We start from the raw sequence: 26,464 nt of genomic DNA, 5'->3' as shown, positions 1-26,464 counted from the left end.
GGATCATTGAGCATAAACTTTTGTTGATTCAAGCAAAGGCTCCATGTGGAGGGAACTATGTCCTTCCTTGTGGCCCCCAGAAACCAGTCGAGCAGCACAGGGTTTCCCGGAGACCGAATATGAGGTCACCGTTCCTGGGAATACTTGCCCAAGCCAAGCCGGTGAGAACAGACAGCTTCCACTGAAATTTTCCAAACCCAATGGCTTCCACCGCATCTTCCACCATGAAAGTATCTGGAAAGGAGAGAGGGAGAGCAGAGGAAGGAATGAGGGCAACCCGCAGCTATCTTCATGTGAGGGGGCTTGGGGGGGCAGTCTACAGCCGAGCTTAGTAAAGGCAGCACACGCTACTTCTAGATATGTCATCCTAAAGAAACATTCCCGCAAATGTGAAGAGATGCCTTGCTTACAAAGTTCATGGCAACATTGTAAAACAGAAAACAGAAAAACCCAGAATATCTGTCAACAGGGGTTGGTTAGATAAATTATTAAATGTATCATCATCATATATACACATGTATATTTGCACATTATGAAATATGACCTGCCTGTTAAAAGGAATGTGCAGATATAGGAAGATGTACCCAACATATTGTTAATTAATTTTTAAAAACGAAGCAACCTGTGCAGTCTGCATGGTATGACTCTCTTCTCAGAAATGTACACGCCTACGTGTACATGTATGCATATGGATGTATGTATGTGCTGATGCATGGAATGCATACCAAACTTCACCTTACGGTTTCATTTTTGTTGTCTTTAGAAAGAGGAAGGGAGAGCTCCTGTGAGATTTCAACTCTCTTCGACCATGTATTTCTTCCTTAGTCGGGAAAGAAAGAGACTTTTTAAAAGCTAAATGCCACTGCACTCAGATGGAAAGCTGTCCATGTTATATTGTGAAGTCAAAAGGTAACTGGGGAGAGGTAGGCGTCATTAAGAACAGTCTTTGTGATAAAATGAGACGTGTGTGTATGTATGTGTGTGCATGTGCATGTGCATGTGCACCACGCAGGGGAAGTAAGATTGAATGTCCACAAACTGTTAACAGAGTCATGGTTGAGGCTGGCACTCACTTTCCCACTGGGTAACTTTCTCTCGTGTTGAAATGCTTTCCGAAGGAACATGTGTTATTTGTGTGTTCAGAAAAAGTAGGATATAATTAATACGCGAAGTGTTTTGGGAAAATGTGGAAAGACTGAACACAATCTAGTAGGCTGGACAGTGTCTGGCAACAGCACTGCTGGAAAAAACTGGTGAAGTCTGAATGAAGTCTGGGGTTTAGTCGACATCATGGTATCAGTGTTCTTTCCTCCGTTTCGACAAACGCACGGTGGCTGGGTGAGGGGTACCAGCAGGGAAAGCTGCATGGAGGGTGTGCGGGAGCTCTGAACTATGTCTGCAACCTTTCTGAAATCTACAAGGGTTTCCAAAAAAAGTTAATTACAAAATAAAAATACTAAAAGAGCTCGCTGGGTGGCCCTTCTGTGGGCTGCTTCTGAGGCTCTCATCAGCCCCTACTGGGAGCTGTCATCTTTGCAGAATTTCAATCATGGGCCTCTCGCATCAATCATCATTTTCTCCCAAAGTGTGAGCTGGTATTTATCATATCAGCAGGGGCTGGTTTCCTCCAGCAAAAACATACTGAGAAGAAAGCAGAGTGAGTCCTAGAGAGTCATCAGTAATAAGAAGGGGAATACATAAACTAATGGTGTGTGTCTGATTGCTGACCATGGGCCAGGCACTGCACAAAGACCTTGATGTACCCTGTCCCATTTAGTCCCTGTCTCAGCTATTACTTCAGGCCCGGTCCCAGCTCCGTGTTGCAGAGGGGAACATGGACTTGCCCAGCATCACCCAGAGGCCACACTGTAGCTCTGGGAGCTAAGTCCAGATAAGCCTGGGAGTAAAGCTGCTGCTCCTATCCACTGTCTGCCCCCTCCCCGGCCACTGCCTCCTTAGATCTCCCTCCCACCCCAACCAGGCTTTGGGTTGAAGACATTAACCCTCTCTCATGGTGGGAATGTGGAACCTTTTGGGAATGCATGGAAAGTTTCCATCCACCAGCAGCATGTGTGAGGGTAGACCAGGTCCGACAGCCCCACCTCCGGTCTCTTGTTTGACCAGCTCTACTCGGAGGAGCCCAAGGTCATGGGTTAGCATACGTGCTCAGAAGTCAGATGGCCTGGCTGGAGACTCAGCTTCGCTTATTTTTAGCTGTGTGTCCCTGGGCAAGATACTGAGTCTTTCTGTGCTTTAGTTTTCTCTTCTGCAAAATGGGGAAGATGAGCGTACTAATTCCAACTGGAACCGGTGTGAAGATTAAACGGGTCCTGTGTGTAAAGTGCTTCACACAGTGCCTGGCCCAGAGTAAATCCTCAGCCAATGTAAGCTGTTCCTGTCACCATGGTTATCATCACTGTCATCACCACCATTACCATTACACTATCATCACCACCACGAGTCGTCATCAGCCTTACCATCATCAGCATCATCACCACTACCATCATCATCCTCACTATCCTCCTCCTCATCATCATCACCACCACCACCACCACCACCAGCGACATCATCATCAACATTATCATCATCATCACTGTCATCACCACCACCACCACCACCATCATCACCATCACCACCATTCTCATCAACATCACTGTCATCACCACCACCACTACCACCAGCACCACCATCAGCACCATCACCACCAACATTATCATTATCATCACTGTCATCACACCACCACTACCACCATCATTACCACCATCATCACCATCAGCACCACCATCACCATCACCACCATCATCATCACCATCACCACCATCCTCATCATCATCACCATCATCACCACCACCACTACCACCACCATCAGCACCATCACCATCAACATTATCATCATCATCACTGTCATCACACCACCACTACCACCATCATTACCATCATCATCACCACCATCACCATCACCACCATCACCATCATCACCAACATTATCATCATCATCACCATCACCACCATTATCATCACCACCATCACCATCATTGTTGCTGTGGTCCTCAGCTGTGTGTTATGCAATGAAGCTGACTCGCGGGGATTGTGATGTAACCTTATTTGCTGGAGGAAGCCATGTAGAGCCCGCCCACACTTCCAGCATCACCTCTGGGCCCTCTGGGCCCTCCTACCTGCCCCTTCACTAGATGCCTTTGAGAGCACAATCTGGGGAGGTAACCCTGGCACCTTAGAGCCCCTGACAGTGGTCCAGGCTGATGTCCCAATTGCAGAGCCCTCTCACCGTCGGTGGGATTGGCAAACTCCTTGGGCACAGCTGCCCCATCGTCCAGCTCGACAGCTTCTAGGCCCGCGCGGACCCCTTCAATCTGGACCTCATGCTCTCCTGAAGCCGCGTCATCCTCTGACCTTGCACTCTCGCCCGTGCGACGGAATTTCACCACCCTAGAGGACAGAGCAAATCTGGTCATGATAGCTAGAACTTCCCTTCGATGGCCCTGCTGCATAGCTCTTGGGCCCAAGACAGGTGAAAGGCTTTTCTTCATGGTCCAGAGAATAGAATGGATGTGGGGCAAGAGATGTTGGCATTTCTATTGAGTTGGACTGGTGAGGGGTGTGACAGCTTCAAGAGTTACATATCAGTGCTGTCACATACATTTGCATAGGTTGGGCACTGCACAACTCCAGGGGGACCCTACTTACATGTTAGGCAATATGAAAGAGGACATCATTGTTCTAGATGTAAATACTATTTGGAATCACATTTTCAGAATTTAGATTTGTCTCTCTGTGTGGAACAAAGGTAAAAACTTGGTCACCTATGGGTTACATTATGCCCACAAAAAATTGCCCACACGGTTTTTTTTTTTAACTTAAAGTGGATGCCCACATTTTTAAATTGGGAAAACTAATGTAAAAAGCCAGATTCCTCATGTCTCTTTAAAAAGTAGAGTATCTGGGACACTAGGCTGGCTCAGTTGGTAGAGCGTGTGACTCTTAATCTCGAGGTTGTGGGTTCAAGCCCCACATTGTGTGGAGAGATTACTTACAAAGAAAGAGTAGAGCATCTGGTCATCTGGGGCGCACATTCCTATAAGGGAGCCATGTGGCTAGATCTGTCCTCCCTATAGACAGGATATACCATGGTTGATCAGTCTCTTCCTCTCCAAATTACCTCTAGCCCTGAGGGTCTCTTGCCACTTAGCCTGATGTGTGTTCCATGTTCCTCTTATTTGGCACCTACCCATATGTCTGACCTTGTAGGCTTTTGAGTTTGAGACCCATGGACTCCACTGTGCAATACATTTCTTCAAATTATGCTATTTCTTGTTACTCTGGACAAGCCTTGGTTTTTTTGAGCAGCAATCTCTTCATCTAGGGCTCAACAGTGAAAGTACCTGTGTCCTTCCAACTCCCTCACTCCCAAACACAGAACTCCTGCTGCCTGCCAGCCCTGTGCTGGGTTTTGGGGTTAAAGCAGAGACAGGAAAGACCTGTTCCTCCCATCACAGAAGAGAGTGATATTTTAAAAAAATACATGTTTTATTTATTTACTTGAGAGAGAACAACTGCTAGAGAGAGAGCAAGAGAGCACACACACACAGAAGGAGAGGGAGAAACAGGTTCCCCACTGAGCTGGGAGTCCCATGCCGGGCCTGATCCTAGGACCCTGAGATCACAACCTGGGCCAAAGGCAGACACTTAACTGACTGAGCCACTAAGCACTTCCAGAGAGTGATATTAAATGAGTAATGCCCATTCCTATCAAGGCTTGAGAAAAGAAATCTGGGAGGTCACAGGCATGAATGGCTAGGAGGCAAATTTGGGCAATGTTTTAACAAGGTGAGAGGATGGGAGGGGCAAGATGGCGGAACAGTAGGTGACCTGGGTATTGTTGGGTCCCAGGAGTTCAGCTAGACAGTTATCGAACCATTCTGAGCACCTATAAACTCAACAGGAGCTCAAAGAGAAGAAGAGCAGCAATTCTAGGAGCAGAAAAGCAACCGCTTTCTGGAAGGTAGGATGTGTGGAGAAGTGAGGCGATACATGGGAAGATAGACAGCAGGGGAAGGGGCCGGCTCCCGGCAAGCAGCGGAGCAGCTGACCACAAAACCGGAACTTCTAGAAGTCTGCTCCCCTGAGGAACATCGCTCCAGAGGCTAAGAGGGGGGTGGGGGGGTGGGGGGTGGAGCCCTTGCGGGGACAATGTGGTATCAGGATTTGTGGGGTCACAGAAAGACCAGGGGTGCCTGAGTGTGGCAGAGCCCCCAGGTATCCGAGCAGAGTAGCTGGCTGCAGAGACGGAGCCGAGGAGGGGCTCTAGATTGGGGTTACCTTAAACCATGACCCAAGGCACAGTCAGGTGGCTGCTCTTTGAGCAGTGACCCCACAAAAGGCAGATCTGGGGAGACTCACCTTCCTTCTTGGGGAGGAGTGGTGTGGGAGCGCGTGGCAGGAATCTGCTGGGTTTGGAGACTCTAAACGGGGCCATGGGTGATAGAAAAGTTCAGTCACAGGCCAGGTGAGCTGGAAGTGCGGCTGGAAACCAGGGAGATGGGAAGGATTGATGGCTTTTCTCTGAGGGTGCACTGAGGAGTGGCACCCTGAGCTCTCCACTACTCCGGGCTGGAGATTGGGAGGCCGCCATCTTCATTCCCATCCTCCAAAGCGGTTGGAAGAGCATTCAGGGAACAAAAGCTCCTGAGAGAGTGAACACGCCCACATTGCTTAGCCTGGCCCTTGGCAGGGGCGATACAATTCCGACGGCGGGCAAAGACATTTGAGGATTCCTGCAACAGACTCCTCCCCAAGAAGATCAGCAAGAACAGCCAGCCAAGACCAAGTTCACGGATCAAGGAGAACAGTGGAACTCCAGAGTTAGGGGAAAGCAACATATAGAATTCTTGGCTTTTCCTCCCATGATCATTTAGTCTTTCAAAATTAAGTTTTTTTAATTTTATTTTTTTCTTGGGGCACTTGGATGGGCTCAGTGGGTTAAAACCTCTGCCTTCAGCTCAGGTCATGATCCCAGGGTCCTGGGATAGAGCCCCACATCGAGCTCTCTGGTCAGCAGGGAGCTTGCATCCCCTCCTCTCTCTCTGCCTGCTTGTGATTTCTGTCTGTCAAATAAACAAAAAAATCTTTAAAAATTTTTAAAAATTTTTTTATCTTATTCTATTTTTAAAATTTTTCCTCTTTCCTATTTTAACCTTTTTAAAGTATTTTATCTTATCAATACCTTTTTAAAAAATCTTTTAAAATTCTCATTGTTATAGTTATATTCTATCTCTTCATTATATTTAACCTTGTTTTTTGTATACATGTAGGTTTTTCTTTCTTTAAAATTTTGGGATACAGTTTCTTCTAACATTTCAAAATATACCCTAACTCTAGTGCATGGCTGTGTTCTAGTCTTCAGCCTGATCATATTCTTTCCTCTTTTTTTCTTTTTTCAACCAACTTCTTATCTAATCAATTTTTTTAGAATCTTCTTAAATCTTCATCTTTACAGTCATATTCCATCCCTTCATCGTGTTTACCCTTATTTTTGTATATATATATAAGTTTTTCTTTCTTTAAAATTTTAGGAGGCAGTTTCTTCTAACAGACCAGAATACACCCAGAATCAAGTGTGTAGCTCTGTTCTATTCACCAGTCTAATATACACACATACGTATATATGTGTTTCTTTCTTTCTTTCCTTCTCTTTTCTTCTCCCCCTGGTTTCAGAGCTCTTCTGATTTGGTTAGTGTGTATTTTTCTGGGGTCATTGCTACCCTCTTAGTATTTTGTTCTCTCATTCATCTATTCTTAGCTGGATAAAATGACAAGGCAGAAAAACTCACCTCAAAAAAAAAAAAAAGAACAAGAGGTAGTACCAATGGCTAGGGACCTAATCAATACGGACATTGGTAATATGTCAGAACCAGAGTTCAGAATGACAATTATCAAGGTGCTAGCTAGGCACAAAAAAAGCATGGAAGATATTAGAGAATCCCTTTCTGGAGAAATAAAATCCCTTTCTGGAGAAATAAAAGAACTAAAATCTAACCAAGTTGAAATTTAAAAAGCTATTAATAAGGTGCAATAAAAAATGGAGGCTCCTGCTGCTAGGATAAATGAGGCAGAAGAAAGAATTAGTGATATAGAAGACCAAATGACAGAGAATAAAGAAGCTGAGCAACAGAGAGACAAACAAATACTAGACCACGAAGGGAGAATTTGAGAGATAAGTGATACCATAAGATGAAACAATATTAGAATAATTGGGATCCCAGAAGAAGAGAGAGAGGAGCAGAAGACAGCAAAAAAAGGCAAAAATGAACTGTTGGGACTTCATCAAGATCAAAAGCTTTTGCACAGCAAAGGAAACAGTCAACAAAACCAAAGACAACCGACAGAATGGGAGAAGATATTTGCAAATGACATAGTATCCAAAATCTATAAAGAACTTATCAAACTCAACACCCAAAGAACAAATAATCCAATCAAGAAATGGGCAGAAGACATGAACAGACATTTCTGCAAAGAAGACATCCAAATGGCCAACAGACACATGAAAAAGTGCTCCACATCACTCAGCATCAGGGATATACAGACCAAAACCACAGTGAGATACCACCTCACGCCAGTCAGAATGGCTAGAATTAACAAGTCAGGAAATGACAGATGTTGGCGAGGGTGTAGAAAAAGGGGAACCCTCCTATACTGTTGGTGGGAATGCAAGCTGGCGCAGTCATTCTCGATAACAGTATGGAGGGTCCTCAAAAAGTTGAAAATAGAGCTACCCTATGACCCAGCAATCACACTACTGGGCATTTACCCTGAAGATACAAATGTACTGATCCGAAGGGCACGTGGACCCGAGTGTTTATAGTAGCAATGTCCACAATAGCCAAACTATGGAAAGAACTTAGATGTCCATCAACAGATGAATGGGTAAAGAAGATGTGGTGTATATATACAATGGGATACTATGCAGCCATCAAAACCCCGAAATCTTGCCATTTGCAATGATGTGGGTGGAACTAAAGGGTATTATGCTAAGTGAAAAAAGTCAGTCAGAGAAAGACAACTGTCATATGGTATCTCCAATAATGAGGGATTTGAGAGGCAGGGCGGGCAATAGTTGGGGGAAGGGGAGGGAAAAAAATGAAACAAGATGGGACCGGGGAGGGAGACAAACCACAAGAGACTCTTAATCTCAGGAAACAAACTGAGGGTTGCTGGGAGGAGGTGGGTGAGGGATAGAGTGGTTGGATGATGCACATTGGGGAGGGTATGTGCTATGGTGAGTGCTGTGAATTGTGTAAGACTGATGATTCACAGACCTGTAGCCCTGAAGCAAATAATACGTTATATGTTATATGTTAATAAAAAAACAAGGCAAAAGAGGAGAAATATCTAAGTAAAACATAGTGCTATTATTATTTTTTATTTTTTATTTATTTTATTTATTTTTTTAAGATTTTATTTATTTATTTGACACACAGAGATCACAAGCAGGCAGAGAGGCAGGCAGAGAGAGAGGAGGAAGCAGGCCCCCTGCTGAGCAGAGAGCCCGATGCAGGGCTCGATCCCAGGACCCTGAGACCATGACCTGAGCCGAAGGCAGAGGCTTTAACCCACTGAGCCACTCAGGTGCCCCTATTATTTTTTATTTTTAAAATTAATTTATTTTTTAAATTGTGTTATGTTAGTCACCATACAATACGTCATTAGTTTCTGATGTAGTGTTCCAAGATTCATTGTTTACGTATAACACCCAGTGCTCCATGCAATATGTGCCCTCCTTAATATCCATCACCAGGCTCACCCATCCCACCACCCCCATCCCCTCTAAAATCCTCAGTTTGTTTCTCGGAGTCCGAGAAACGAGCCTCCTATGGTTTTTCTCCCCGTCCGACTCCCCCCACCCCCTTCACTTTTCCTTTCCTTCTCCTAATGTCCTCCATGTTATTCCTTAATTCCTCAAGTAAGTGAAACCGTATGGTAATTGACTTTCTCTGCTTGACTTATTTCACTCAGCATAATCTCCTTCAGTCCCACCCATGTTGATGCAAAAGTTGGGTATTCATCCTTTCTGATGGCTGAGTAATATTCCATTATATATATGGACCACATCTTTTTTATCCATTATTATTATTATTACTATTATTATTATTAGTTAACTTGCATTCTTCCATGTATTTCACCAAAGAATAACTGGGGTTCTGACATAGAAAGGGTAAACCAAATTGCAGAAGCATGGGAAACATAGCCTGCTGGTGGACTTGGAGAGGAGAAAAACAGAAGAAATCACAGCAATTTTGTAAATACCTGTACTCCCACTCACTAACAAGCCTGAGCCTGGAAAACTGGAGCCATCAAGCTCACCTTGGGCTAGAACCGTAGCGCGGAGCACAGAGCCTGGAGTTTGTAGGTGGTGGGGTCCCACTGAAGCCTGGAGCTAACACTCCAACCCCTTGAGCATCAGCAACACGGTCCAGCAGCATCGAGCTCATGTTCCAACTCTGTGCTAGCTGCTGTTTTCCATGCACTTGATCTGCTCAGGTTGGGATTATGACCACCCCTTTCCAGACAAGAAAACTGAGGCCCTAGATGTCTCATGACTCAACCCCAGTGATGCAGCTCAAGAGACATGGAACCAGGGTTCCACCTGATGCCTGTTAGATCAAACCATTATATTCCCAGCCAAAGTCAGGATACTCCCCCTCCAAACCCTTCTGTTACTCCCTACCTACTCTAATTTTTATTCCATAAGAATATCTTATTTTGTCAATCAGAGAAAGACATTTATCATATGATCTCACCGATTTGAGGAATTTGAGAAACAAGACAGAGGATCATAGGGGAAGGGAGGGGAAAATGAAACGAGATGAAACCAGAGAGGGAGACAAACCATAACAGACTCTTAATCTCAGGAAGCAAACTGAGAGTTTCTGGAGGGGAGGGAGGTGGGAAGGATGGGGTGGCTGGGTTATGGACTTTGGGGAGGGTATGTGCTATGGTGAGTGCTGCATATTGTGTAAGACTGATGATTCACAAACCTGTACCCCTGAAACAAATACTACATTATATGTTAATTTTTAAAAATGGCAAAAATGGAAAAAAAAGAAAAAAATATTTTATTTTGAGATATTTAAGGCATTGTCCCTAGCTGAAACCCTACCTACCCAGCACTAACTCCCCATTCCCCTCTCCCTCCAGCCCCTGCTAACCACCATTCGACTTTCTGTTTATGAATTTGCCTATTCTAGGTGCCTCAACGTAAGTGGAATCATACAGTACTGGTGCTTTTGAGCCTGGTTTCTTTCACTTAGAATAATGTCCCCAAGGCTCATTCATGTTGTAGCAAGCGTCAGAATGCCCTTCCCTTTTCAAGATTAAACAATATTCTATTGTATGGATATGCCATAATTTTTAAATTATTTATGTATTGGTGGACACCCGGGATGTTTCTGCCTTTGGGTGTTGTGAATAATGTTATGAGCGTGGGTGTGCGAGTATCTAGTGAGTCCCTGCTTTCACTTCTTCTGGTTCTGTACCCAGAGTTGGAATTGTTGGATCATGTGATAATTCTGTGTTTAATTTTTTGAGGAGCCTGCATATTCTTTTCCTAGGCAGCTGCACCAGTTTACATTCCCCTCACCAGTGAAGGAAGGTCCCAATGCTTCTCCATCCTTGCCAATATTACTATGTTTCATTTTTTTGGATGAAATCCACTCTAATGGGTGTGGAAAAGGATCTCATTGTGGTATTGATTTGAATTTCCCTAAAACTGAGCATCTTCTCATGTGTTTACTGGCCATTTGTATATCTTCTTTGAACTAAATGTCTGTTCAAGTCTTATATCCATTTTTAAATCAGGATGTTTGGGGGTTTCCATTGTTGGTTTATTCTGGATATTAATCCCTTATCTGAGAATTGATTTGCAAATATTTTCTCCCATTCTGCCAGTGGCCTTTTAACCCTGTTGGCTGTGTCCTTTGATGCACACAAGTTTTTGATTGTGATGTAGTCCAGACAACTCCAATACCACGAGTCTTTTTCCTTGTATTTTCTTCTAAGAGCTTTTCATAGGGTTAGGTCTTTCTATTTTGAGTTGACTTTTGTATATGGTATAAGGTGAGGGTCCAACTTCATTATTTTGCAGGTGGATATTCCAGATTTCCCAGCACCAGTTGTTGAAAAGACTGTCCTTCATCCCCATCAAATGGTCTTGGCGCGCTTGTCAAAAATCACTTGGCAGCATATGTGAGGATTTATTTCTGAGCTCTCCATTCTCTCCATTGGTCTCTGTCTTTCTTGTGGCCACTGTAGTCAGTTGTAATCAGGTTTGAAGTCACAAAGTGTGTGGCCTCTAGTTTTGTTCTTCTTTCTCAAGATTGCTTTGGCTATTCTGGGTCCCTTGAGATTCCAAATGAATTTTAGGATAAAGTCTTCCCTTTTGGCAAAAATGGGTTGGGGATTCTTGTGCAATGATTCATTAAGAAAGTACTTCCCTTGGGAAGTAAAGGTGGCTGGACCAGGTGGGGGGGACAAGCTAAATAGGGAGGTGGTTTCTGGGGGAATCTGATCCGATGTGGAGCTCTGGAATGTGAATTACGCCACTGAGATGGTCCTACCCAGAGGTCTGGGGTCTGGGCTCCCAAGGGTCAGGCCTTGGTATGTCCGCCCAGGGGTGGAGGGCATAACCTCCCAGGTTGTCCCCAGGGCTAAGGACAATTTTCTAAAGCCAATGGCAGCTGTGAGCTATTAGCAGCCAACCCTGGAGGCACCTGGGAGATGCACCAGCCCAGTAAAGGGGGTCTGGGACAGACACCAATGGCATCTGCTACAAACCAGCCCCTCCAGAGTGATTAAGCAGACAAATCTTAAGCACCGTACAAACATTGAATTCACCTTCCTCAAAGTCCTTAGATAATAGCTCTCAAGCCATACATCAATTTTTATTGGGCACTTGTTATATGCACAGAGCTATGCTATAAGCCTTTCACGTTCTCTCCTGTTACCCGGACAAGTCACCTATGAACTAGATACTGTTATTTGTCCTCATTTTATAGGTGAGGAAACAAGTTCTCAGAGAGGTTAAGGCACTCATCCAAGGTCACACAGCTTGAAGGGACTGAGGACCAACCTGGTTAGCTTTCCTATTAGAGCCCTGGTCCTAATCACTGGGCATCACTTTCTCTCCCCAGAATTCACCTGTGTCTGGGGAATGAATGTGAGGCCTGAACTGAGCTGGCTGAGGTAGGAGACTTTGCCAGACAGTGGGAAATGGTGTGTTGTGGAGCATGAATCAAAAGGCAAAGCTTCATCCCAGCCTGGCTGACAGCTCTGCAGGTCATCACACTGGTGCGGGGGTTTTGATCTGGATGCAGCCTTAGAACCCCCACAGGGCTGGTCACAGCACCGGTGTCTGGGCCCCACTCCCAGAAGGTCTGATTCAGAAGGTCCTAGCCGGGAACTGAGATTTTGCATTTCTGACACATTCCCAGGTGGTGCTACTCTTGCTCATCTGGGGAGGACTGATTTAGGGCATCAGACGAAACATTCTGCTGTCGTCCTGCCCCATGCCAATCATGAAGCTGTCGTGCTGAGCAACGGAGCCCCCACTCTGTTGGCAGAGGTGGGTGCCAGCAGCTCATCTGCCTCATTTGACAGGCCCAGAACCCCTGTGATAGAGACCCAGACAAATGTCCCGGCCATCTGGAGGTGGGTCTCCCTGAGACCCTGGCGGCAGGTGTCACCTGGGAGCAAAGGCCAGGAGACAGACGAAATCTGGTTAGAAGCTGAGGTCTCCGGCTTCACTTAAGCAGCACTTGCCAACAAGAACACGGTTTTATTCTAAGTATGTATTTATCCGAGGCAGCTTTAGGGGGCCTGCTGATGGAGATCATGGGCGTGTTCTCAAGCCAGTGGTATGCCTATAAATGAAATCTCAGTGAACACCCCCAAACCATGAAGGTGTGTAACATAGGACAATATCCAGAGTGTATATGTGACCAATTTCAACCTGCCAATGGTTAAATAACGGGCTCCAAAAATTCCAAACATTTAACAATCAATCAATCTGCTCTTAGAGCTGGTATGAATGGTCTGGAGCACACCACTGTATAGGAGTCCTCTAGCCGCTGACACCTGCTACAACACAGAGGGGCCTTGATATTGAGTGAAAGAAGCCAGACACAAAAGGTTGCATGTTGTAGGATTCCATTTAGGTGAAGTTTCCAGAACAGGCAAATGCACAGAGACGAGACAGGAAGCAGAGTTGTGGTTGCCAGGACCTGGGGGAGGTGGGGATGGAAAGTGTCTCCCTAATGGTGCAGGGTTTCCTTTAGGAGTGATGAAAATTCTCTGGAACCAGAGAGAGGTGATGGTCACACACCCTTGTGAATGTATGCCCCTGTTCACTGCAGCGTTACTCATGATAGCCCCAAAGATGGGAGCAATCCAGGGGGTTATCAGTAGCTGAATAGAAAGATAATCAAAATGTGGTCCATCCACACGAGGGGATACTCTTCAGTCTTAGACAGGAAGGAAGTACTGATGTGAGCTACAACAGGGACGAACTCTGAAAACGTCATGCTAAGTGAAATACGCCAGTCACAGAATGACAAATACTGTATGATTCCGCGTTTGTGATGCTCGGAGTTGTCAATTTCACAGACACAAAATAGAACAGCAGTGGCCAGGGGCTGGGGAAGGAGGAACAGGGGATTAGGGTTTAATGGGGCCAGGGCTTCAGTGTGAGAAGATGAAACGGTCCTGGAGAAGGACGGTGGTGCTGGTTCACAACTGTGAATGTATTTCGTGCAACAGAATTGCAGTATTGCAAATGATTAGGATGATAAATTTATGTTAGGTGTATTTCACCATCCAAAAAAAAAAATTCTCCATCCTTAATACTGCTACCGATGTTACTGGAACGCTCTGGTTCATTTATTCAACAAATACATATTGAGCTCCTGCCTCAGCATAGCAAGTCCAAGGTACTGCTGGGATTTCCAAGGTGAGCCAAGCAGACTTAGGCTCCTTCCCGTGGTGCTCATAGTCTGCTGGGAAGTGGGGGGGGTGGTGGTGAGACATACATTTATTTATTTATTTATTTATTTGACAGAGAGAGCGAGATCACAAGTAGGCAGAGAGGCAGGCAGAGAGAGAGAGGGGGAAGCAGGCTCCTTGCTGAGCAGAGAGCCTGATGTGGGGCTCGATCCCAGGACCCTGAGATCATGACCCGAGCCGAAGACAGAGGCTTAACCCACTGAGCCACCCAGGTGCCCCGGGGGGCAGACATTTAAAAAGGTGTGCACACACACACGTGTGTGTGTGTGTGTGTGTGTGTAACATAGCTATCTTGCACATTGTGAGAAATGCTACAAATAACAAATGTCACGAAAGGCTAGCTGGGGGTGGGGGGGTGACATGTCCACTCCGCTGCCCACTGAGTAAGGGGTGGTATTCAATGAGAAGGAATTGCAAATAAGTGGGACTCTCTATCCTCAAGAACCAACCCCCCAATCAGAAACATAAACAGCCCCCAAGGTATTCGTGGGAGATGGAAATACAGAGAAGTATCAGAGGAGGGAGGGAAAGGGACATTTTTGTGCGTTATCCTCTCACTTTCAGGGATGAAGGGAAGGTCGATGGATCACCCTCGACTCTGAGGGGAACCTCACGGAAGGAAATGACTCTGCAGCCTAATAGTCTTCCCTGAATCCTGTTTGCATCACATCCCCTCCTCAAGGACCATCGGAGCTCCACACCTCTTCCCCGTGACGGAATAGTGACCGCTTCGACTTTGGAGAAGGTACTCTGTGATAGCTTTTAAAATTTTAAGTCCTCTGTGCTCTCACTCAGAATTGTGCAGCTGGCAATTCATTGCAGGGACAGACATGAGTAGGCAATGATTTACTATTTGAACAATGGCTGATAGGCATTGTTAGCTGGCCGTGTGCCAAGTGCCATGTTTGTGCTCTGCATTGATTACCTTATATCATCTTCGCTGTCGCTAACCCCATTTTACAGATGAGGACAGTCACGCCCAGAGTGGCCCAAGGTCACACAGCACGTGTCTAACCCAGACGTTGGCAAAGCCACCTGCCCACTGAGTCCCCACGCCCAGCCATTTTGCTATAGTCCCTTCTGGTGCTGTTTGCAGCAAAACCAGAAACAATCATCAGGAGAGGAATGAGTATATAGATTATGACACATCCACGTAGGAAAATGTGGGGAAAAAATTTTTGTCTGTTGATCCGTATCACGGTATCACAACAGCCCAAGTGTCCATCGATGGATGAATGGATAAAGTGCGGTGGATACATACAATGGAATATTAAGCAGCCTCGAAAAAAGAGGAGAGTCTCACACATGCCACAACGTGATGAAGTTTGAAGATATTCTGCTTAATGAAATAAGCAGAATGAAAGCAGGTCTTTTCTGAGCTGAAAAGACAAATACTGTGTGAGTCCACCTATGTGAGGGGGACTAAAATAGTCAGATTCACAGGGATAGAAAGAAGAAGGGCAAATTGTCAGGGGCTCGGGACAGGGAGAGTTAGTGTTTAATAGGGACAGAGATTCAGTTGGGGAAGACGAAAAGTTCCGGGGAAGGATTGTGGTGCTGGTTGCACAAGAATGTGGACAGTGTGAATGTACTTAGAGAAAATTTATCATTTCGACAATTATGCTTAGAATTGTCGAAATGGCAAATTTTCTCTTATGTATATTTTACCACAATAAACACAGACACAGGCACACACTCGCGTGCACAAACACACACACACAGAGACACCCACAATCTGATCTGTAAGAGCCAACAGGAAAAGATTGTTGGGCTTTTTATTTTATTTTTGTAGAGAGAGAGAGTGCAAGTGGGGACGTGAGGAGGGGCCGAGGGAGGAGAAGAGAACTTTAAGCAGGCTCCACGCTCAGCACAGAGCCTGATGTGGGGATCGATCTCATGAGCCTGAGATGGTGACCAGAGCTGAAATCAAGAGTCGGACGCTTAACCGACTGAGCCACCCAGGTGTCCTGTGGTTTATTATTAAGTATGCTAGAATATGGTCCCATGATCTAGGTCCTTTGTTACTAAGATTTAAGTGTGGTCTTGAATCAGGGGCCCCAGCATCCCCCACAGGCCTGTTAGAAATTCAGAATCCCAGGCCTTGACCCAGACCTTCGGAGACAGCATCTGCATTTTAACGCGGTCCCTAGACAATCTGTGTGCGCGTTCAAGTCTGAGAAGCGCGGCTGCCAAGTACTTATGTTTCCACAGTCCTGGGCGTTCTGGAAGGATCCCTAAGAAACCAAAGACTAGTTGCTTCTGGGGAGGAGAAGGACTGCATTGGGAATGGGGACTTTTTGCATGGGAAGGATTTTTTTTTTTTTTTTTTTTTTTGCTTTTCATTTTGGACCTTTCTGAGATGTTTGTGATTTTTAACCTGTGCATCTATTCCTTTAGTAACCCGTATAAGTAACAATAACAACTATTTACAGAGCTCTTGTTGATCATGTGGCATCTGCTAAGCATGCTGGGGATGCTTTCATCTGTGGAATGGGAGTGACAGTGGGATTGCAAGACTGCTATGAAGGTTAAAGGGAAGACGGTGGGCGTTGAGCTTCCCTTGGCCTGGCCTAACTCAAGTCACCTTTCTGCCTCAGCTGGGAGTATACGGACTTTTGTGCAATGTGACTCCGAGAAGGCAGCTTACTTCCCTGCAGTTGTAAACCAGGATTTGTTCATATTCCTATTCTGGTATATCACTAGAAGCCAGGGCACCTGTATTTAGGAAAACTTGTTTTAAGACAGAGGTACAGGGGCACCTGGGTGGCTCAGTAGGTTAAAACCTCCGCCTTCGGCTCAGGTCATGATCCCCGGGTCCTGGGATCGGGCCCCGAATCGGGCTCTCTGCTCACTGGGGGGCCTGCTTCCTCCTCTCTCTGCCTGCCTCTCTGCCTACTTATGATCTCTCGCTGTCAAAAAAAAAAAGACAGAGGTACAAAGAGACCTTTGACACTAACTTATACTCGGAAATTGGCCAGACTACATTTTGATTCGGTCGGGTTCCTGAAAGTATCTATCAACCACCAGAGCCAAGGTTTCCCAAGGCGGGGGATGGGGAATGAAATACAAAAGATAAAAATCGAAGGGACATCCGTTAAGTGTATGAGGGCTCTGAAACAAGTTGGCTCACAATTTCTTGGCATTTGTTGTGTATATACAGCATGTAATTTACCAAAATAGCAGAGAACATTTATTTCACATAATTTTGCTATTTAAAGAAGGGAAGAGCTTGAGGAGATGGCTGTCAACTTAAAGGTCTTATTTGTACCATCATGTAATTCTCTCCAGTACCTTAAATTAGGGTCTGAGTCTCGGTTAGGGTATTTTAGATAGGGAAGCATCTTCTCTTTTCATCTGAGCTTCTGGACTTCGATCCTCTGAGTTGATGAATCTACCAGACAGAAAAGGAAGCTTACTCCTAACTGATTTTCACAGGGTGGTGCTTAGTGTCCTATCATGAAGGGAGGTGGTCTACCCTAGGGGAGAAGAGGGATGAGCTTTGGCAAATGGACTGATCGGGGTTTGGATCCCTTCTCATGACCCTCCATTGCTGTGTGACCCTGGGTGGGTTACTTTACTTCTCTGAGTCTTCATTTTCTCCCTGATTGGATGGAGATGATAATGCCCACCTCACAGGTTTGCCATGGAGACAAAAGGAGTCGATATTGACAGATTGTCTCCAGAGCCTGGCATAATCGTTCAGTATTTCAATGTTTACCGAGTGAGTGCTGACTATGTGCTGACTGCTGGGATAGATACCAAAGGAGACAAAAATAATAGATGTGGTCCCTGCCCTCTTGGGGCCGGTGCTCTAGCTGGGGAGATGGTAAATGAAGAAATTATAATAGATTTGCACACGCTTTGATCTTGAGAAGGAAAAAAAGGGGTGCCAAGATAAAGGACAATTGGAGGAAGGAGGAGTCAGAGTAGACCTCCCTACAGAGGCTGAGATAAAGACGGCAAGGACAAGGAGGGTGGTACACAGATGGTGGGGAGACGGCTGGGAAAATGGCTGGTGCAAAGGCTCGGAGGCAGGACCAAGGTGTGGAGGTCGGAGAGACGGGCCGGATCACGCAGAGCTCTGGACACCACAGTGAGGATTTTCCATATTCTCTTGAGACCGGGGAGACACCACTGAAAGTTTTCAAGTAGGCAAGAGAGGACGGAAGATGATCAGAGTTGAGTTTGAGAAGATCACTCATCAGATACATGTGTCCACAAGAGGAGGGACTAGGTTGTGGAGAGTGTTTTAAAATGCAGGTTTTAGGGGCACCTGGATGAGCCATTAAGTGTCTGCCTTCTGCTCGGGTCATGATCCCAAAGTCCTGGGATCGAGACCTGCCTCAGGATTCCTGCTCAGCAGGAAGCCTGCTTCTCCCTCTCCTCCTCCCCCTGCTTGTGCTCCCTCTCTCTCTGTGTCTTTCTCTGTCAAATAGATAAATAAAATCTTTAAATAAAATAAAATGAAGGTTTTATTATTATTTGGGTATAGCGAGCCCAACAGATCAGGAGATGACTGCCAGGGGGAAAAAATATACCCTGTAATACTCCTAGATCACAAGTGCAAGAGCATGTCACAACTCAGGCACCATTTGGGGAAGCACCTGAGTTGGTAAAAAGGCAGAGGGAGTGGAGGGGAAAAGGCGGGTAAGAGTCCTTATCCTGGTTTCCACAGGAAGGAAGAGGCGACGCAGGGTAACCAGGCTGGGGAACTGGCCAGTTTGAATAATATCAGTGGGTTCTGGGACACAGGGGCTGTCTGGTACTTGGCGCTGGGGTGTTGAGAACAGGTGGAGAGTGGCTCTGGATTGGTCACTTTGTGCACGGACACTGGCAGGTGAATCATTACAGTTAATTCGGGGAGGGTCAATTCCTTCAGGGTCAGCAAGTCCCAAGATGTCAAAACACTAGAGGATAAGAAATAAAAGGCATGCTTAACACAGAAGGATGGCAAGAGAGAGGGGGATGTGAGAGGGGACAGTGGCTTGATAGAGGGATTAGAGTGAGGGAAGGATGGAGGGAATTGAAGCTTTTGTCATTTGTCCTCCCTCCCCACCGGCCCCCATCAGTGGCAGAAGACACCTTTCCTGGGAGACCCTTCTGCAGGGCATGACAAGTGCCCACTTATCTGGGGAACACAGTTGGCAACGCTGATGACCAGCACCCCTCTGTTTTGTCCCAGGAGCTTAGCTGTGTCACACAGGGGCTTCTTTGGAATCTGAGGCCTATTGACAAATGGGATTAGAGGCTGTGGACCCGAAGCAGTGAAAATTGCCAAGGTCCCTTAAAATAGGACTTGCTTTTTGTTTTCTTCAAGACAAGACGTGGGCACTCTCTGATCTGTGTGATTTGGGAAGTGCCTTTTCGGGGGCTGGACCTCTGTCTTCAAGTATTTGAGGTCTGGGCAAGTGAAGGATGGTGCTTATTCAACTTGGACCCCGAGACCAGAGCTTGAGCTTCTGGGTATAGAGAAGAGGGGAGCAGATTTCAACACAGTCTGGAGAGCCTTCTTGGGCGGAGAAGTCCAGAGGTAGAAAAGGCTGCTTTCAGAGTCAGTGAGCTCCCCTTCCTGAGAGATGGTCTAGGGGAGGAGGGTATCCATCTGAATGGACCCGGGGGTGAGGATATTTAACATGTAGCACTTCGATATGCCTACATGCTATATTTACTTACTCTCTTATATAATCTCTTCAACCCTGAGAGAGACATGTTATTAAAATCCCCAAATTATAAACAAGTAAATAGAAGCTCAGATATTACACCAATTGGCCCGGGTTCCCCAGAGAGTAAATAGGGTACTACAGTCACTGGCCTGAGTAGTCCCACAGCCTGTGGTCTCAACCAATTAGCTGATGCTTCTCTGAGGCCAAGAATACCCCTAGGGAACTGATTAAAATGCCAATTCCTGGGTCATTGCCCTGACCTAATGCTAGTGCATCTCTGAAGAGTAGAGCCCAGGGATCTGAATTTTAATAAGCTATTAATTGTGGCCTCAGATGTTTGATAGGCACCCCTTGATGCCCTCCTGCTCTGGATTTGGGGAGATAAGGTGTGAGGGTTTGGATACAGTGACTTTTAAGGTCCCTTCCATTCCTGAATGTCTAGAAGGCCATCATTAAAGGGGATTTGAATTTTCTGTGGGTTTTACTTGTTTGTACTTTTCTGCCACCTCCATCGACCTGAATAGCATCGATCTTGTTCCCTGGGTAGTGGACCACTAGTTTATATTCTGGACAAAAGGTAACAATCACAAGTAAATAATAGTTAACATTTATTAAGCCCTTACCATGTGCTGCTAGCTCCACTAAACACTTGAACCTGAGGCCTGGAGAAGAAAAGATTTCCTTCCAATTTAGCAGGAAAGGCAGGATTTGAATCCAGGTCTGCTTGAGTAGAGAGGCCTCTACATTTGATTATTCTATGCCATGGCTTCAGTGGAGAGAGGTATGGGGGACAGAGGTCTGTGTGACAACTTTCTGGGTAGTTTGTCTTTGTAACTTATTCATTCAATAAGCATGCCATGAGGACCTTCTGTGTTTGAGACCAAGCTCTTGTCCTTGTGGATCTTACAATCTTTTACCAAAGGTATACTGATGATGGAGGGAGGTGCACAAATTGCTGTTAGAGCACATACTAGGGTCCTGACATGACTAAGGTCAGAGAAATGAGATTGAAAGAGAGACCCAAGGATGCTCTAGAAATAGAGAGACTGAATAATTCATTGCCTCTGCTAAAATACTTTAGAGTTGTGGTTCCCAATGGGGCGTGATTTTTGTCTCCTAGGGAACATTGGCAATGTCAGGAGACATTTTTGATTGTCACAACTGGGGGGGACGGCTGTGATACGTAGTGGGTAAAGCATCCAGGGACGGTGCTAGACATCCCATAAAGCACAGCACAGCCCCCACCGCTAAGTATTATCTGGTCTACAATGTGAAGAGTGTCAAAGTTGAGAAACCAAGTACTACAAGGTAAAAGAGATGTAGTTAATAATTACAGCAGGAAAATTTCCCTGAACCAGGATGGTACCAGGTACACTCATCTAGAGAGCTCAGAATCATAAAGTTAAAAATGCCTTTAAAGTTGGCCCAGGCACCCCTTAGGTCTCAGGAAAGTAAATACAATGCCTAAGATCACACAGTGACTTGCATACAGATCTGCATGATTCTTTTAGATAGCCAGAGAAGAGTTTGACTGGGGCGGTAAAGCTACTCTCTGGGCCAGCAGACCCTTGGATGATCCTCCCTGAAACCTAAAATCACCTAAGCTATGGCTTCTTTGCAAGGGAGCGTCTTTATTTGGACTCCAGATTGATTTTTCCCCTTAAGTCACTAAAACACATATCCCCTAGAGGTGAGGCTGGCTGGCATGTGTTGGAAATGATGGGGTGTGAGCAGCTTTGAGCTTGAAGTTTTAAAAGGTTCTGGTGGGTTGACCTTGAGGATCTGGATCTAAGCTATTGAAATAACTCTTCTTTTCTTTTCTTTTTCATCTGCGAAGTGAGTGATACTGAAACCCCCTTCTCCTCCTCGGCCAGGAATTTCCCCCTTTGGGGAACATTTTCTTAGTGTTTGGAGAAGGAGGGCATGGCTTCTAGGTAATGTTGGAGGTTAAGGGAAACTAATCGAGTGTGGAGGTACCTGCTAAGAACTTCCCAATGATGACTATCTTGATCTTCACAACAGACCTGTCATGCAGAGACTGCCATCATCTTGACTTTAAGGAGGAACACCCAGCCTTCAGGAGGTGAAGTCACTAGCCCAAAGCCACCCAGATGTTCGAACCCAGGTCTGCCTGCCTCAGAGCCCTCACTTTTATCCCTGCTGTTGATTAAGCCCAAGAGAAGTCAGTGGGAGATTCACTGAGACAATGGGCTTAAGTTTAATCTTGAAGACAAAGTTTGTAAGAAAGGAGGGAGAGAGAAAGATTGGGCCAACAGAGGATAAAGTTCCAACTCATTGTCACAGACTACAGGGTCTTGTATGGCCTGGTCTAGGTCATCCTCTGCAGCCTCCCTTAATCCCTAGTTTTGTATGCTCCCCGCACTGGCCTGATTTTGAGACGCAACACTTTTTTCCTACTTCAGTGCTTTTATCTACACAGTTCCCTTTGTCCATAATACTCCTCATCCCATCTCTTTCCTTGGATGACTCCTACCCATCTCTAGGGGCTCAAGAGCAATGTCACTTCCTCAAGGAAACCTTCACTGATCCTCCCCTCCTTCCCCACCTAGTACTAGTCTCACCGTACCCTGCACTTGTCCTTTGTAGTCCTTAAAACAATCCTCATAATTATTGGGCAATGATATGTGTTTGATGTCTGCCTCTCCCAGCACCAGTTCAGCACTGTCCAATAGAATTTTCTGCAGTTAAGTAAATGTTTTAGGCCTGCATGGTCCAATATGGTAGCCAGTAACCACATGTGGCTATTGAGCACCTGAAACGTAGTTAGTGCAATTGAGAAAGATGATTTTTTAAAATTTCATATATTTTATTTATAAATTACATTTTATGTTGTATATTATACTATAGAAATGATTTCATATCCAAATTATATAATTTAAGTTTAAATTTTAAGTTTAAATAACCACATATGGCTAGTGATGACCATATTGGACATTGCAGCTCCAGACTGTGACTACCTTGAGGGCAAGGACCATGTCTATATTATTCAATTGCAGAATCCCTTGTACCGTGTGCCCAAATGAATATAATGAACGAATCAATCAACCAACTAAACAATGCAGTCTGCAAAAGTTGCTTTCAAGAAATCATCCTAGGGGCACCTGGGTGGCTCAGTGGGTTAAGCCTCTACCTTCAGCTCAGGTCATTATATCAGGGTTCTGGGATCGAGCCCACATCGGGCTCTCTGCTCAGCAGGGAGCCTGCTTCCCTCTCTCTCTGCCTGCCTCTCTGCCTACTTGTGATCTCCATCTGTCAAATAAATAAATAAAATCTTAAAAAAAAAAAAAAGAAATCATCCTAGAAAGGAAAGACCCAGAAAAGTCTCCCTTGTACAAGGTCACACAAAAGGCAGAACTAGGTACAAAATCTTAGCCTCCGGAGTCTCCTGTACATGGTACCGTGCCTGAATGGACAACAGGTGAAAGACAGAGGTTGTTTGGGGCTTAAAATGAACCATCCTAGAGCTGTGTGAAGGAGCTTCCAAGTGCAAGGAGGGACTGTTTTCTTAGGCACCTTCAATTCCTTTTCCCCTCCCCAAACCTGTAAACTACTTAGCGGCTTATAATCTATTAACACTTGGCTTCCCACAGGACTGAGCCTGTTCCAAAGTCCACTCTTGCCAACCCTCTCCAAGGCATTCTGATTTTTTTTTTTTCAAAAAACCATATTGCTCTCAGGAAATCTGTTGCCTGCAGTCTGTGCACAATATACAGAGGGTGTGGTTTAAAAAAACATCTAAGTCGTGATTTGTAACCCACTCAGATTCACGTGGCTGTTCCTTTTACTTCACTCCCTTTTTATAAATAGACATCAACACGTTTCAGGGCTAATTTTGACTTCATTCAAATTGCAGATTACAGTTTCAAAGACTCCAACATAGGGAGTCTATATCTATTTTTCTAAAGATTTTTAAAGATTTTTATAAATGATTTTTAAAGATAATAATAATATTAGTTAATATATGTTGAATGCTTTATGTTTACCAGGCATTCAGCACAACATTTTCTCACTTGGTCATTACAATAACTCTGTGAATCAAGGACGATTGTGAGCCCCATTTTATGGCGAGGGAAACTCAATCTCAGAAAGGTTAAACCACTTGCTCAAAGTCAAATAACCAGAAAGTGGCAAAGCCAGGATCCAAACTCAAGTCTGTCTTACTCAAGAGCTAATGCTCTTAGCCAATACACAATTTTACCTCACTAATAGATATTACATGTATTTATGCGTTAAAGTATCAATGAGAATAATCAAGAAACTTAAACTGTGGTTTGGGAAGAGAAAGACCAGTTTTTATTCTTGTACTTCTTTTTGAACTTTATTTTTACTCTATGCAGAGATTATATTAGTATATTATATTATATACATTAGTATAAAAAAACTAAATGAATTTTTAAAATTTAAGTTAATAAAAGCCTCATCATTTTTACCTTCTTTTTAATTAAGGAAGGACTTGTCACAATAGTGTCATGTCTATAACTGAATAGATTAAATATACATGGGCTCTGAGTAATCTGCAAAGTTCACATGCTCTGACATTATTTGAAAATTCACCTCAGTAGCTGCAGTTCCAATATGTACTGTATTCTTCTTCTGAGTACGAGATTTCATATTTCCGTTTCTGAATTATTTTTTTATTTTGAGATAATAGGCTGTTTTTTTTTAACATGATATTATTTTCAATGAAAGTGGTATGTTTTCCTCGAGAGATTTACACTCAGATATGTGTATTTTTATGTATTCATACATCGGCCTCTGGATATTATAACTGAGCATCTTTTGGCATTTGTGAAATAATGCTGATTACATAAGATATGCTATTTGTGGATCAATTAATAAAAACTTGAGAGTAAAATTTAATTAAAATTTTAAAATGAAAATTAATTTTTACACCGACTGAGAAGTAAACATTTACAATACCCTTCAGTATTCAGAGCCTCAGAGAGCTGTATCAATCACACTAAAAGTCACTTGGGAGAATTTCTCCGTGGCTTAGAGAGGGGGGAAAAAATTTAAGTCAAGAAAAATACACACACTAACAATGATGTATCTTTTAGAACAACTCCAAACAGTGTCTACTTTAACCATCCAAATGGCTAGTGCGTCTGAAAATTAAAACAAAAATCCGCATTAATGCCCCATCTCATAGTCTTGGGATTTGCTTAACAAATCACCACCGGCTTGTAGTAGGAGAAGTCTGTAAACCCCTCCACAAGGCCCCTGTCCTTTCCATTGCTTGGTTGTATTTCTCCAAGATTCTCAGAGCAAATCTGATATCCCCTAAAAATTCCCATCCTCTAGCTTTGTATTCCTGATGTTCTCAAGGATAGCCATAGATAGAGTCTCACTCAAGCTAGCTCTTACAAAAACCTTTCATTCAGAAGAAGGCAAGAGGTTTCAGCCCTCTCATTCACACACTTCATAAACAAGACTTTGTCCAAGCCTCCCCTCTAGGAAGGCATTCCAGCTTTTTAGAAACCACTTTGCAACAGCAGTACCATTCCCTTCCAAAAGACCTTGCAGAAAAATTGGGAATTTCACGGCATAGGAGAAAAGGCTGGGAAAAACCGATGTCATTGCATGGACTCATCAATTCAGTCCACATTTCAAAACAGCAGCTAATGCTTTCTTAACACAGACCTCAAAAATCCCTTTAGGACTGAGAGCAATTAAAAGGCAAAACATAACACCCCTAGCTCCCGATAAGATTCTGACGGATCTGAAAAATAGAACTGAGTCAGAGATACAGAGGCTGGACTGCTGGAATAGGAAAATGGCTTGTCTCCTCGGGGCCTAATTCTTTCCTCTCCAACAGTTCCTTGTACATTCAAGAAACCATGCAGAGATGCCCCCCTGCAGGTTTTCATTTTTTAAAGGAAAGCCTGCCTTCCTCTCCCTCGCCCCCATGATACTCACGGCAGCTGCCTTAGCTGGAATAAGTCCTCCTCCATGTCCGCGCTGAGCCAGGACGAGCCCTTTTCATGGCCCTTACATGGTGTTGGTGGATGACGGGCGGTCGGGGTTTCAGCACCGGGGTGCTGGATAGCTCCCGCGCCGCTTCCTCCCTCGGCGGCAGCTGTTCGGGGGAGGGAGCCGCCAGGGACCAGCCCACGAGACAAAGCCGCCGCCGCCAGGAGAGTGGGCGGAGAGGAGGAGGCGGAGGGCAGAGCGAGCCGCGCGGGGAGAGGGGGCGGGGAAGAGCCCTTCTGGTTAGAGGAATTTACAGGCTCTCTGTGATTGGCGATGTTTTACTGGGTGCCTATAGGGCACAACAGCCTGTGAAATGGCTGTCGAGGTACCAATGAGCACTCTGTGGTTGACAACGCCTCTCTAAATGTTTATTTGCGGGGATTCATTAATGTTGTTACCGGTGTAATATTCTTGAAACCCAGGCTGGTATAGCAAACGAAGGGAATGAAAAATTCAAAGATGTGGGCATGCATTAAAACACCGTTTATTGAGCACCTACTGTATGCCAGGCACTGTAATAGGCACCAGACAAGTTAGACATGTCATTGTCATCATGGAGCTGTCTAGTGAAATGAATCAAGAAAAAAAAAAAGATCTAAGTTAAGTATGAGAAAACCAAAGGTCACTCTTTCATTCATTCATTCATTCATTCAACAAACAAGCATTATTGAGTGATTTCTACAGCCACACTGGGGAATCAAAAATTAATAAAACCAAATCCCCGCCTTCAAAATCCTCCC

General features: G+C 44.8%; 1 protein-coding gene across 1 annotated transcript in view; it reads right to left on the bottom strand.

Moving 5' to 3' along the window:
• Window positions 1-25,705, bottom strand: part of SVOP (SV2 related protein) — a gene marked incomplete at both ends in the record, with an annotated part of 71,875 nt that extends 46,170 nt beyond the window's left edge. Inside the window, 3 exons of the mRNA XM_080821237.1 lie at window positions 149-234; window positions 3,287-3,447; window positions 25,671-25,705. Of these exons, the coding sequence (XP_080677363.1) occupies window positions 149-234; window positions 3,287-3,447; window positions 25,671-25,705 (282 nt within the window). The remainder of the gene's footprint in view (window positions 1-148; window positions 235-3,286; window positions 3,448-25,670) is intronic.
• Between the last annotated feature and the right edge of the window lie 759 nt (window positions 25,706-26,464).

This window comes from Martes martes, assembly GCF_963455335.1.
Source record: "Martes martes genome assembly, chromosome: 13".
Classification (NCBI taxonomy): Eukaryota; Metazoa; Chordata; class Mammalia; order Carnivora; family Mustelidae; genus Martes; species Martes martes.
This window is presented reverse-complemented; position numbering and strand designations above follow the sequence as displayed.